Source organism: Pyrgilauda ruficollis, unplaced genomic scaffold (assembly GCF_017590135.1).
Source record: "Pyrgilauda ruficollis isolate IOZ18807 unplaced genomic scaffold, ASM1759013v1 scaffold33, whole genome shotgun sequence".
Taxonomy (NCBI): Eukaryota; Metazoa; Chordata; class Aves; order Passeriformes; family Passeridae; genus Pyrgilauda; species Pyrgilauda ruficollis.
In genome coordinates this window covers 5115630-5128906 of record NW_024524711.1, presented here as the reverse complement: position 1 = coordinate 5128906, position 13277 = coordinate 5115630, and the positions used below count along the sequence as shown (strand labels likewise).

General features: G+C 36.4%; 1 protein-coding gene across 1 annotated transcript in view; it reads right to left on the bottom strand.

Moving 5' to 3' along the window:
- The window catches only part of PTPN12 (protein tyrosine phosphatase non-receptor type 12), a 69729-nt gene that overhangs the window by 28278 nt on the left and 28174 nt on the right, over positions 1 to 13277 (bottom strand). The window contains exons 2-7 of the mRNA XM_041474611.1: positions 9817 to 9925; positions 6661 to 6737; positions 5482 to 5577; positions 4408 to 4446; positions 3617 to 3688; positions 2114 to 2173 (exon numbers count right to left, since the gene is read on the bottom strand). Coding sequence (XP_041330545.1) covers positions 2114 to 2173; positions 3617 to 3688; positions 4408 to 4446; positions 5482 to 5577; positions 6661 to 6737; positions 9817 to 9925 — 453 coding nt within the window. The remainder of the gene's footprint in view (positions 1 to 2113; positions 2174 to 3616; positions 3689 to 4407; positions 4447 to 5481; positions 5578 to 6660; positions 6738 to 9816; positions 9926 to 13277) is intronic.

The following is a 13277-nucleotide window of genomic DNA, read 5'->3' as shown; positions in this document are numbered from 1 at the left end:
GTTTTATCACACTACAAAATAAAGTGTATGCACGTGTGCAGAGGCTCACAGAGGGAAATTAAGAAAACAATAGAAATAATGGAGACCATATCTAAATATGGATCACACTTGCAACATCAATAGGTACACTTTTATTCTAGTAGCAGGAGCTACAATAGCACTAAAGACAAGCCAAGAAGCAGGCTTTAGAACAGCTTAGTTACTCAGCTACCTGAATCCCTGAAAATCCTCCCTTTCATCACTATCCAAAGCATCTGCAGCTACCAGCAGAACCAGCAGCTGGTTCTACTGCACCTTTCCATGCTGGTGTCACACCTCTGGGTTCCAGTATATACTCAAAGTAATGTACTGGAGAGCACAAAGGTTGTGATCCACATTACAGTTTACAGGCTTCAAGACCTACACTACCTTCTGTTTCAGTATGTGAGAAGCAACATAGCAGGCCTCTTGAGCATGGAAATTTAGCTGTTTTTGATGCTTGACTTTTCCCAGCTCTATGGAAACACCATAGCTAGTTAAAACAAGAGAAAACACAAATTGAAAAATTCAGATGAATTGAAAAATATAGAAGATTATGTAAAACCAAGGTCATCAACAAAAAGGAAGAGGTAGAGCTATCTATTAAGCTCCAGTAATAAATGTCACTTAATTATTTCTAAAAAGACTAGTGATTTTTCACATTAGCAGAATGGTCAGGGAAAAAAAAGGATTTGTTTTCTATATGAAAATCAAAAATTTAAAAGAACCTTTATAGTCCTTTTTCTCTACTGCCACTTATAAACTAAACCAAAGTTCTTTCTTGAAAATAATCAAGTTCCAGTCAAACTGGTTTTCCTTCTAGAAGCTAAAAAAACTTCATAGATTTATGGAAATTTTAAATACTTTTGCATAGTTTCTTTTTGTATGATAATCCACTGCAAATGCTACAAAAGTGACAAAACATATAATTATTTTGGAAAACCTGAAAGCAAACTTAAAAGGATATTACTTTATACCACAAATACACTTTTCCTCCCCAGTGCAAGGCTATGCTTAGAATTCTTCAAAGAAAGATGAAAAGTCTGCAGTTAATTTTACAGGAATCCTCAAGCAAATCTGCTACATAAATCTGAAGAAAAACCACTTTATCAGATGCACATATCAAATATCAACACATCTTGTTAACCCTTTCAGTTAAATTGCTCCTCATTGGAACAAACATCTGTTTCCTTGCTAAGATCAAAAGCTCAGCACAAACTGTAACTTTTTGTTGCTGCTCAGTTTTTAAGCAGTACACAGGCTTCTAATTGGGATAGAACTCCCCAGAGTCAACAGCAAAACATGACTTGCATCTATAGTATAGGTAAGCAAGGTCCACATCCTGGTGGAACCAGTTCATGCAATATTTGGGTATTAAAAGGAAGGCAGGTTATGCTTTAGGGATTCTGGTATCCAGTTCTGTTTTGAAGTGCAACATTTCAAACAATGTCACAAACCCCGATTGCTACACAGAATTTCTGTTATCTAAACTGTCTTACAGCCCAGTCAGTTATGAGCACTAAAAGAAACAAACTGATTAAGGTCATGCATTCCTAGCAAATACTGCAGACAAAAATTATTCCCCAAAATCACTCCCCTCATGATTAAGCAGTTTTCATAACTGCTGCAGTTATCTGTTGTTGAAATGGAACAAAGCTTTGATAAAGAAAACGTAACTAGAAATGAGACTAACCTGTAATAAATCATTTATTAATGCTGATTGACAATTAAAATGACAGGTATTCTATAAAACAGACTACCATGCTTTGTGTTTTTACAGGAGGGCTCTACAGTTTTTATTTACTGGTAGCTGCTTTCCAGTCAAATGAAGTCTGACATTTGACATCTGACATTTCAGTGTAAGTTTGTAAGAAAAGCTTAAGCCATTTGGGTAAACAAGAACATAGAAAAGGCAAAGAGTTTCACTATTCTTCCTTTATATACTAAGACTTGAACATCACTTGCAAACTATCATTTACATTCATAATCAGCACCTAAAAAAAAGAAGATATTTTCACGAGTTTCCGACATTGTATAATTTTGGAGACTTTTGAAAAACCATTGAAGGTGAGACCAGAAGTGACTGTGTACTTACATTTTGAAATTCAAGTAATAATGTTCTAATGAAATAATCTGTTCTTGCTTGCTCAGCTTCCTAAACATGAGAAAACAATAATGCATGGGAAAAAAAATATTAAAAATCAATATGCAACATACAAGGCATAACTAAAACCTCAAACTTTGAACTCGGGGGTGTTTAATTTATTTGCTTTGTATTTATGATTTCATCAAGAGAGGGGCAATCAAAACACTGATTAACACACCAGCAAGTCAGCTTGCTGTACAGGATGTGCAAAATGGGTTACTTTTACTTAAAAGTGTGAGTCTGGAAATTATCTGTTCCAAAGTCAATAAGCCATCTTTTCTTATCAATAAGCCATATAAGAGTATTTCTAAGTACCTCTTTTACTTTATTTCTCCATACTTTTAATTTACAGATTGCCTTTCACAGCCATCCCTCTGTAACTCTTTTGCTGTATAAACTTCAGCCTCTTACCAATCTATCCTGTGATGTCTCCTTTTATTTTTTCCTTTTCCATTGTTTTCAATTAAGGGTGCATCTAAAAGAATCACTAATTATCTTGGTTGTGGCCAAAAAATCTAGCTTCTAGCTCACAAAATTTTCAAATCTTCCTTTGGAATATCAAGGAAAGCTTATACTGCAGAAATCAAACAATATTATTGTACTTTACATATCATTAACATCAGAATTTGAAGACGCCTTTAAAAACTTTGCATTACAGCTTCCCACAGAGAATTCAGGAGATTGAATACAGGCTTTACTGTGTTTCTATCTCCTCCTGGGAATTTACCAATTCCCATCAACAATTGCAACACTGCAGGTTTTAAAGCAATGCAGCCCACATACACCAGAGTACCCACAGGTAATGGACTCTGCTGTAGATAAGTCAATTACGACAAACACACAAACCCCTTTTCCCAGTATCACAAGGAACAGGGCAAAGAGCAGCCAAATTAGAATCAACTTACCCTAGGAAAAGGTTACTCAGAATCTTTATAGTCTAAAATTCACAAGTATGTATTTTCCTGACAAGATGAACTGGCGTGTACTTAATTCTTGTTAGACTATTTCCAAGTAGTATTAATAGCTGCATAAACAGGCATGCAAACTCTTTCTGAACAACTTAAAACACATCATGCTAATTAACTCAATAAAAATAACCTATTCCAGTGTTACTTTCAGTTCAGTCAGAAAGCACAAGTTATAACAGACAAAACAACTGCACACGACTTGGATTTTTTGAGTACAGTACAGACATTCAAGCAGCATATAAAGCTCAAGAAATAATACATAAAAACATACAAGAGCAAGGGACACAGGTTCCCTTCTTTAAAAAACTAAAACAATCATGGAGGATTCAAAAAAACACAGTTTAGATGTGCATGTTCCTTTGAGAGTCCTTGTGTAAAATTAAGTACTGAACAACTAAAAAGCCCACCATACCGAGTTAATTGAACATTTAAGTTACAAACCCACTAAATACTTGAAACCTAATTTATAAAGCTTCATACTTACACAAGAAACACGAAATGGTCCAAAAGTTACAGCTGCTTCTCTATACAGAGGCCAGTAACGCTCACATTTTTTCTGTTAAAGTAAAGAATCCTAATTTAATTCATGGTACTGAAAGGTGATTAACAGAGGCAGAGCAGACAAAACCACAGCCCTGAATGCCTTATTCTGGACTTCTTTTAAGATAATAAAATAACTTTCCTTTTGGATAACAAGAGAGAAACAAAACCAAGACCTCAAACAACCAAATTAAATACAGGCAAAAGACACTTTGCAAATTAGGACACACACTTCATGTCTGCCTGTACCATATGCATAAGCATCATGCAGAGGGGAGCAATGAAAGCTTAGTTTTTCTCAAAGTTGGGAATTCACAATTCTGCATTTCCTTCTAAGGTCATAAGAATAAAGAAGAGAAATTAAAAAAAAATTGTTTTTGCAGCTGTATGAATTGACAGGAAATTCTGAAGGACTTGGGATTTTCATAGTTGGCCTACATCCCACAAAGAGCAAGACACTTTTTCCACAGTGACACGGCCAGAAACAAACCCTTGGTACAGGGTTCTGTACGTGAACACATATCCACTGAGATGACACCTAAATAATCATGTAATCCTACAAATGGGGCAAAGAAATGCAGTCTCATGGACTATTTCCTATGTACAGAAATGTAAGAATAAGCATTCTCACTTCATCTGGTATTATTATCACAGTTACGCATTTGGCATATGAAGCTTCACAGCTATTGCCCCATATGGGCAAAGCTCATTTATTTTTGTATTTAGGACACATACCCTTCCCATTTCAAATTCTCGACAGGCCAATTCAATTATCTGAAAAGAAAAAAAAAAAAAAGATGCTCCAAGTTAGATGATTTTGGATCGTGCAACTTAAACCTACACTTCACCACTTGCTTCTGTCAGGCAGATGATACACTTCTGATACACTTGAAGTGGTTACTGTGGAAGAGACTAATTATTAATAATATTTTCCTGCATATACATGCTCTTCTAATTCTAAAACAGCAACAAGTTTCATCCTTCACAAAATCTACATCACTAATACAACACTTCAAAGCTACTTAATTCAAACTCACTGTAATCCTGTACAAATTCCTTATTTATTCAGTCTGCCTGTAAAGTCTAAACTTATAAAAATATAGAACCCTTTGCCAGCTGGAAGAAACATAGCCATATTTGCCTAATGTGACATAGAATGCATAAAATATGAACAAAACCCCCCCTAAAACAACCTTGACCATCAATCAAATTTCTTAGGTGAAGTTATTTCAGAAAGCATGAGTAGCACAATAAAAATGCACCAACAGGTAAGCTATTTGTTACAGTAGGTAACAATGACATAAGTGTCCAACAACTACCCCCCCAAAAAAAATTTCAGAAATAAATTGTCAGACCTATCCAATTTCCACAAGTATTCAAAAGTCAATTCCTGACAAAAGCTGTTTAAACACATGTAGAATTTATAAAGCAATAACCCAAAATTAGCATAAAAAAAAGATAAGTGGTTTGAGTTTGGTTTTTTTTCTTGTTTCATATGCTGGTTCTGTATCTGATTTTGTCAGTCTAACTCAGAATTGTAAGACCTCCTACCTTAAAGAGAAAACAAGCAAGAACCTATTCATAAATATGAAGGACTTAACATTCATTCAACAAAATTATTACTTTAAATTTACATTATTAAACTGAATAAATAATATTATTGCTATTTAACTACAAAAGGCAACATTTGGGAAGCAAATAATCTAAATCATTGTCAGTATTTTGATAATAATAGCCGGCTTAAACAAAAAATACACAATCACAGTACCATGAAATATGGTTACACTGAATTTTTCTATAGCTACTTACAGCAACGTTGTATTCCCATATCATCCTCCAGAAGTCTATGACTGTATTGGCTAAGGGACCCTGGGTAGCAACGTATGCTTTTGGCCCATGTACTCCCTGGGATTGCAGAAAGGAACCATTAATGTTTATAAAGAACATTTATCTGCACTCAACTAAAAAAGGTTCGGGTTACAATGGTGTAAAATTAGAATATCCTTTATATATATGTATATAGAACAGGAAGGGTGAATATGAAACATGACTCCTAATTACATTAGTGGGAATTTAGCTTGTAATCTCAAGGGAGCCAAAGATCACAACAGCTACAGCCCTGCCAGAGACTGTCACAGGAAATAAATATATTCAGATTCTGAAGATTCCCTTTAAGTCTGCATTTTCTTTGCTACTCAGTGATGAAAAATTGAAAATCCTTCTGTAAAAAAAGCATCCTCTTGAACAAATTTAAGTTCCTCCCTGCCTGTAATACATTTCAAAAATATAAAAGTCTATAATTTGTTTTATATTAATTTTCAGTACACTAACGTTCAGCTTTTCAAGCTAAACATTCATGCCGGAAGATTTACAACAGGAAGATTTAGATTTTACCTGTTTCTGAAAAATAAATATTGTGTAGAAGCAGCATCAGAATAAAGCTACAAAGATATTGTAGCTCAAGATATTAATACTTTGAAACAAGACTGTAACAGATTTTTAGTCAAATTCTGGCTTCTCTTTAAGAAGAAGAAATGTTAATCTAACATTTAAGAATGTTAGATTAATTCCATTGCCATTGTTAGATTAAGAATGTTAGAATATTAATTCCATTGCCACACTTCCTCCATGAACAGAGTGAAATGTACATTAACATACACAATTTGTCAAACACCTCATTTCTGATCCCTAAAAATGTCACCTGCTAAAACAACTGCATCTGAATTTTCCTATGGTATAAATCTCCAATGCACTTGCCTGTCACTTGAAAATTAAGTATTTTACATTGTATTTCCACTTAGGAGTAAAATCAAAGCTTTGAAGATTGTGTTATAAACGACATCATGTTTGCAAATTTATTCAAGTCATAACAAAAGAATATCTTCCCTTACAGCTTTAAAGTCTTATGTTAGACTATAATATTAAAACTGCACTGACAAGGAAAAAACTTAAAAAGAATAGAAGAACTGTTAAACTACCAGCACATACCTTAATAAAGTTTGCATTGATGTAATCTGAATCTTGTGGGGGAGTTTTTAAGGTCAGTTTAACTCTGCTGTGATCAACTAAAAAAAAAAAAACAGACCAAAATATTTTTTTGAACAAGGATTACAATACATGGAAATCAATACAGAACATAAAAATATAACATATACAGTACATTAAAGAACATTTTCCAAAGGTAAGTCACATAAGCAAGTCAATACAATTGATTTATGGGTAAACCAACTCAGGTAGTGAGTGACAAGCAGAGTAGCTCCTGCTGCTCAAGTTCACAGAGTATCACCTCCTGCAATTCCAAGAGCAACTCATTACAAAGAGACAAAACACAATTAATCAGCAGCCATCAAAACTGCAGTTACAAACATTAACACAGATCACAGTGGTCAGAATTAAGACACACTCAGGGAAAGCAGAAAGCACAAAACACCAGTGCACACTTAAAGCAGCTGGCAGCTCTCTAAGTCTCTGCCAAGGAGGATTCCATCAGGTACCACAACAGGACACAGGCACCAGGGTTTACTGCTCAGGCACAGACTGACCCCTATCCCCCAAATACTGGGCTAGGCTCTTGGCTGGAGCACTTCTGCACTAGAAAGCAGCAGATTGCTTCATTTAGGGGGTTTGGGACATGTCAAGTTTCTGCCTCAAACATTATGGACTGCCTCAGAGAAAGCTTCTGATAAAACCAGCAGATCTTTGGAGACCAAAATCCTCAGCAATATAAAAATAGCCTTATTATTTGTTGACAGAATAAACATTTTGTTATTGTTTTTTGCCTTAAAAAATTGCATATTTAATACAACAACTTGATTGTTACTAAAATGGTGTAGGTGGTTGGCAGGTTTGCCAGTCCTTCCAGCTCTTGTTGATAACAAGACTTATCAGCTATCATATAAAAATTGTTCAGACTATCTCTACACTGGAGGTTCTTCTGGTTGAAAATCCATATCAAAAAGGAAATTATCTTGAAATGGGGCAACAGAAGTATCTGTAGAAACAGCAGCTGCTCCAGAAATTTGTTACTTTCTGCTCCCAGGGTCAATTCCTCAACCACAGAACAGCTGGTAAGCCTTTGATTAGACCTAAATTCAAGAAAAAGGCCAAGAACAAATATATACAAATATATTTCAAAAGAGAAAATATGGTTAGTTGGGTTTTTTTGTTTTGTCAAAACATCACTGATAATAAATCAAGGAACCATGCCTAGAAGAAGCAAATGCTAAGAGTTATTTCTATACAGAAAGCTCTCCCAAAAAGCTTGCCAAATGGTGACATTTTTCTGCCAGAGTCCTCACAACATGCAAAAAAATTGGTGTAATGATTCTTAAAAAAGCACAAGTGTAAATTAGGAGACTTTCAGACCACAAATCTAAAGACAACACGCTTGTATAAAGGCCTAGAAAAACCTTTAAAACACATTGCACTGTTACACACTGACACATAGACTGTAAAAGCAAGAATATTATCTAAGCATGAAGTGGTGTCATGGGCTTTGTACTAAAAACAGCTTTTAAGTGGCAGAACAGACTAATTAAAGTAGCAGGCTAATGAGAGATCCTATCTTCTCAGCACAGTAGATCCAAAATTCTAGAGCAGTTTCCAAATGTCAATATTGCCATCCTGTCTGTGTGCCACAGCTCATCTGTTACAGAGCTTAAGGTCTGAAATAGAACTCCCCCCTAAAAATCCACTGCAGTTCTCAGCTTCTGAAGATTAAATGCTTGCATATTGTTATATACTGTTATAAAGGCTCAGTTCACAATAACTAACTGGTTCTTCAGGTGACCAGTGAACACCATGCTGCATTTAACTACCATTTAGGATAGCTTAGTAAACTGTAATGGGAACATGCATCTTACTCTGAAGCCAGTGCTCAGTTAGTGCTGAGGTATTGATGTCTCTGGTAACAATTTCTGATAAATACAGCACTAATCTCTGATTAAGTTACAAATGTACATTATTTCCTGGATTTACAAGAGATAGACATGGATACTTTGCCCTTCTCCTGCTTCTCATTTCAAGCTGGTCTCCCATCATTTCATTGCTGCAGACTTTGAATGTTTGAAATATTCATTTAATCTGAAAATGTATCTCCAGTTTTCCTCAATGTCAGCTTTGAAGTCTGCTCATTTTCCCACTGTGAGCTTTGCTCCCTCCCAGATCCCAGTGGCTCAGGTTTTATTTCTGTGCAGATGACAGGTGTGTTCATCTTCTGCTGCAGCTGCAGCCAGGCACTGCTGCAGTGTCACTGTCTCATCAGTTCAGCCTGGCTGCTACCAAGATTTCACTGTATTGTTCACAGTCTACCAAAATGCCAGGACACTGTTAATAAGATGACAATAATGACTTCCTCTCTCTTTTTCACTGTACTTGTTAAACACCTCCTCCCAACTAATAAGCAGAGTAAAATGTACCTGTTGCTGACCTTCTGGGACAAGAGAAGTGGCATTTATCAGAAGACTACCCTTCAATCTCACTGTCAGCTGCTCAGATCCAAAAGCACAGAGAGCTGTGCTTCAGGAGCTACACAAAGTGAGCATGTAACAAACAGTCTTGTAATTTCAGATCACTCATCTGTAATACCCACATGGCGGTGGGTTTAAAATCCAAATTGTGCTCTGACTCTTGCTTTCCTTGTCCACACAGTAAAAAGAATTTCACTTGGACTCTAGCAAAATAGCAACCAAAGCTAATCCAGCACTGAAAGTTTTTCAACACCATTTGTAGGATACAAACAGGAAAAAAAGATCTATTCCACATCAAAACAGGTTCCTTAAGCCTCCTTAGAATTTCACCTAGAGTATATGCTGACATTTGTTTGTTTTCTACTATTAATAAAATGCTCCTAAGGAAAATATACATTTAAGCATCTAGTAAAGTTATCAGCTACTGTGAGCTAAAATGAAAGTGTTGGCTCGATACAACTTCAGAACCAGAACATCTTTATCTTTTGGTGATACCCCTCCTGATAAAATATAAGAATATTCAGTCACTTTGCCTTGCAAGTTAAAAATAAAAACATATTTCAGCAAATTATGTCCAATTTTGCCTTTCAGTAGTAACTAAAACGCAAAATTCAAAATACATGGAGAATAACAAGCCCTTTCCTTTGTCTTCTATTAACATGTAAATCAGACTTACATGGCAATATATCCTTGTATCTATTCTTTTTAACATTTTCTTCTTTTTCTCCAGTGGCTGTTGGGTAGATCTTCTCTGTTCTGTATTTTGTTGATAATCTTCTTAACCTCTGGAATAAAAGATTTATGTTAAACTTCCACGCCTCAAGATAAACATCACAAAGGATTCGTTTCATTTATGAAGATCATCTCTTGGAAAAAAAAATTTTCTATGATATTCACTACGATGAAGTTTAAACACTTAGTTATCCAGCACTTTTAGCACATCTGCAGGTTACACCCAAACTGATGCCAGCTCTGTGCATGAGACGTGGAAGAGACATGGAACTCTGGAAAAGCCAGTACAGCACCAGCATGAGCTATGTCCACATTTTACTTGGACAACACAATGTCCTGTTGAGTAACAGCTGCATTGAGAATACCTGTGAGAAACAGAAACATCTCAGGGTACCTGGAGGAAGAGCACAGCATGGGCTGGCTCAGGAACAGCTGGTACTTGGCTCTGAGGCACCAAGCTTCCAGCACTGACAACTGAACAGAAACCAAAATCTTACATTTAACCGGTGCCAACTCCTAACGCCCAACTCCTGCTGAATTTCAAGCTCAAAAAAGAAGGTCTCTGTCTCTCAGGCACAAGCTATTCACAATTAAGATGAGTGGCAGGAGGTCTCCTGTATTCACAACAGTATGTCATTTTTTCCCCCTCCATCTATTTCAAATCCTAGAAATGTGAGAGAGTCCAAATCTCTAATAATAAAAACCAGCCCCTGCCTTGCAGTAACATAGGAAATAAAAAGAGCAATACAGATTTTATCATTCCAAACAAGTTAGGTCTTTGCAACCTTAAAACTGAAAAGTTCTCATTGAAAAAAAATAAATACAAGAGGAGTCAGCAGTCCTTGTTATTTTAAACTGTGTAGACAACCAGATTTAAAAAGAACACCAAAGAACTAAGAAATTTCACTCTGGTGGTTGCAAACCCAGCCATTCTATCAACACTGACACGGTGGTGCTGCAGAACACTACCAAGAGGAAGACTGAAAGTAGCTCCAAACAACTTCAGCATCTCAGTGGAGGGGTGTACTGCCCAGGCAGAAGGACAGACATTCTTCATGTTTCCCTCCCTCTATATTCAATCCATCATTGTACACCTGAAGACTCAAAAAAATTCAAGATTTGTGTTCTTATGAAGAAGGGGGACAATGGGAGAGGTTTTTTGCCAGTTAAAAATGTGAATCTTTTTTGTCAACTGACTACACAACAACCTACAAGCAGAAAGGTATCATAACAAAGATGATCTGTCTGGAAAGCCAATTTTAGTAGCTTTAGAAGAATTCAATAAGACAACTTGGGACACTCACCACACACTTTAATTTAAAAAATATTTAGCAACTCAAGCCCTTCAAAAATTCCTCCTAATTTATTATGTGATTAAGATGACTAATTATGCAAATTAGGTCCAAAATTGTCCTAGCCCCACCCTCAACCTTAAGAATAAAATCACATAAAACTTAGCATCTCTCTTACATAGAGTAAAACATTTTTATGAAATTTATATGGATATAGCAAAAAAGAATCAAATTACCTATGCAAATGTGGATAAAACCTGTCATTAATTTAACTGGATAGTATACACCTAATAAACCAGAAAAGCAACATTTGCAGAGCAAAAACAAATGGGAAAGTTAAAAAAAAAAAAAAAAAAAAGGCAAATCAGGAAGCAGCACTTTTTTCCAATTTTTTTCTCTTCTGCAATGACTTCAGAGATTCAAACACTGAACTAAATCACTCACTAAAAAGAGCAGCAGAACTGGCTGCAACTATTCTTTTTTCCTTAAAATGAATTTTCTTGAGAAGTCTGCATTGTTAATCAATGAAGAAGAACAATAAATATCTGTAGGTGTGGTAGTGTCTGACCACACAGCGATCAAGCTGCTAAATATTTAACCTGAAAGCATTGTGAGAGTGAGGCACAGGAAGACTCAATTCCTACAAAGACACAAACAGTTCCCGAAACCCTCATGGTAGACTGTGCTCATCTTTGCAACACTAAAAACAAATTCACAGCATAACCTGAACACACAGCAGGCAGAGAGACCTGGTTTGTCACACACCACACACAAAGAATGCCACTGCACGTAGGACACATTGTCCTACATAACACTGACCTTTCCTAAGTCAAAAAATACCACTTGTGCTAAGACTGAACACACCCAGGAGTCTAGAAAAAGCCAAATGAATGCACATAATTTGGCTAAATCAGCTATGAACTGCAAGGCCGAGAAATACCTTGAGATAGGCTATGAATCTCCAATTAAAGGCGGGGGGGGGGAATAAAGCAAAGACCAACAATGCTGCTTTCCAAGCACACTCATTAATATGATTTTGTGTATTGTTCCAACATGGCTGTGAGTCTTAAAGGGTTTTCCCTCCATCTTACTGATTATCACAGGGCAAACGTCACGATTCTGCTTAAAAGAAGTTTTTCTCTGAACTATTTCTACAAACCATGACTAGAAGCAGAAGTTATTTTACATGAGAAAGAACACACTCAAGGAAGTCAGGTTAGGTATCAAAAAAGTAAGAAGATGATCCTTTTTCTGTAAGCCCATTTTAAAAGCACTCAAGAAAAAAGGCATGCACCTTCACCAACACAACGTGGACAAAATGTAAGCCAAAAAGGCTCGAGTGACTAGTACTAACTTTCATTTTCTAGAAAACAATGCCATGAGAATCCAGCATAGTCTTCTTCCTGCATGATTCAATCTCCCCTGCTCTGCAGTTTGCTAAACAGACGAGAAAGTAGGATTAGCTCAGCCTAGCTCCAAGGCAAAGCCTGGAAATGAAATACAGGTTGATTTTAGCACACATCTGTTCCTAAAATACTTCAGGATCCACACTTTTAATGCATGTTTGCCGGCTGCTCTGTGACATGGGTAACAGAAGATACCTAAGTACAGTCCTGAGAGCAATCAAAACGAGTAAGGAACATTCTTTACAATTTATAGTAGTATACATAGAATAATATCTATTTCATGCTTTGGAAGAGGAAGAATTGACTAAAGAGTAAGGAAAGAATTTTTAAAACTGGGCTTTGAACAGAGTACCACAGGAATGGAAAAGTGCCAGACTCAGCAGAGGGTTCTGCCCTAAACGCAATAGAAAATTCCTGCAAAAGGCTATTGCAGTGTGTGCTGACAGCCTGCTGTGGGATGCAAAGGATCCAGTGCTTCCTAGGTTACAGCCCAGAGTGACCAGGAGGAGGAGAATGTACTCAACAGCAGAACGGGGGTAATGACAGGGCAGAAGAGAAAAGAATTCTGTTCAGACTACACTGAGCTGACAAGACAGGCAGCAAGATCTGTCTCAGCCTGGTTTCAAGCTAATTCCTAATAAACAACTGTCTAGAGCACAAGGCAGCACTCATTTGGGTTAAGTCAGCCAACTACCAAAATGCTTCCC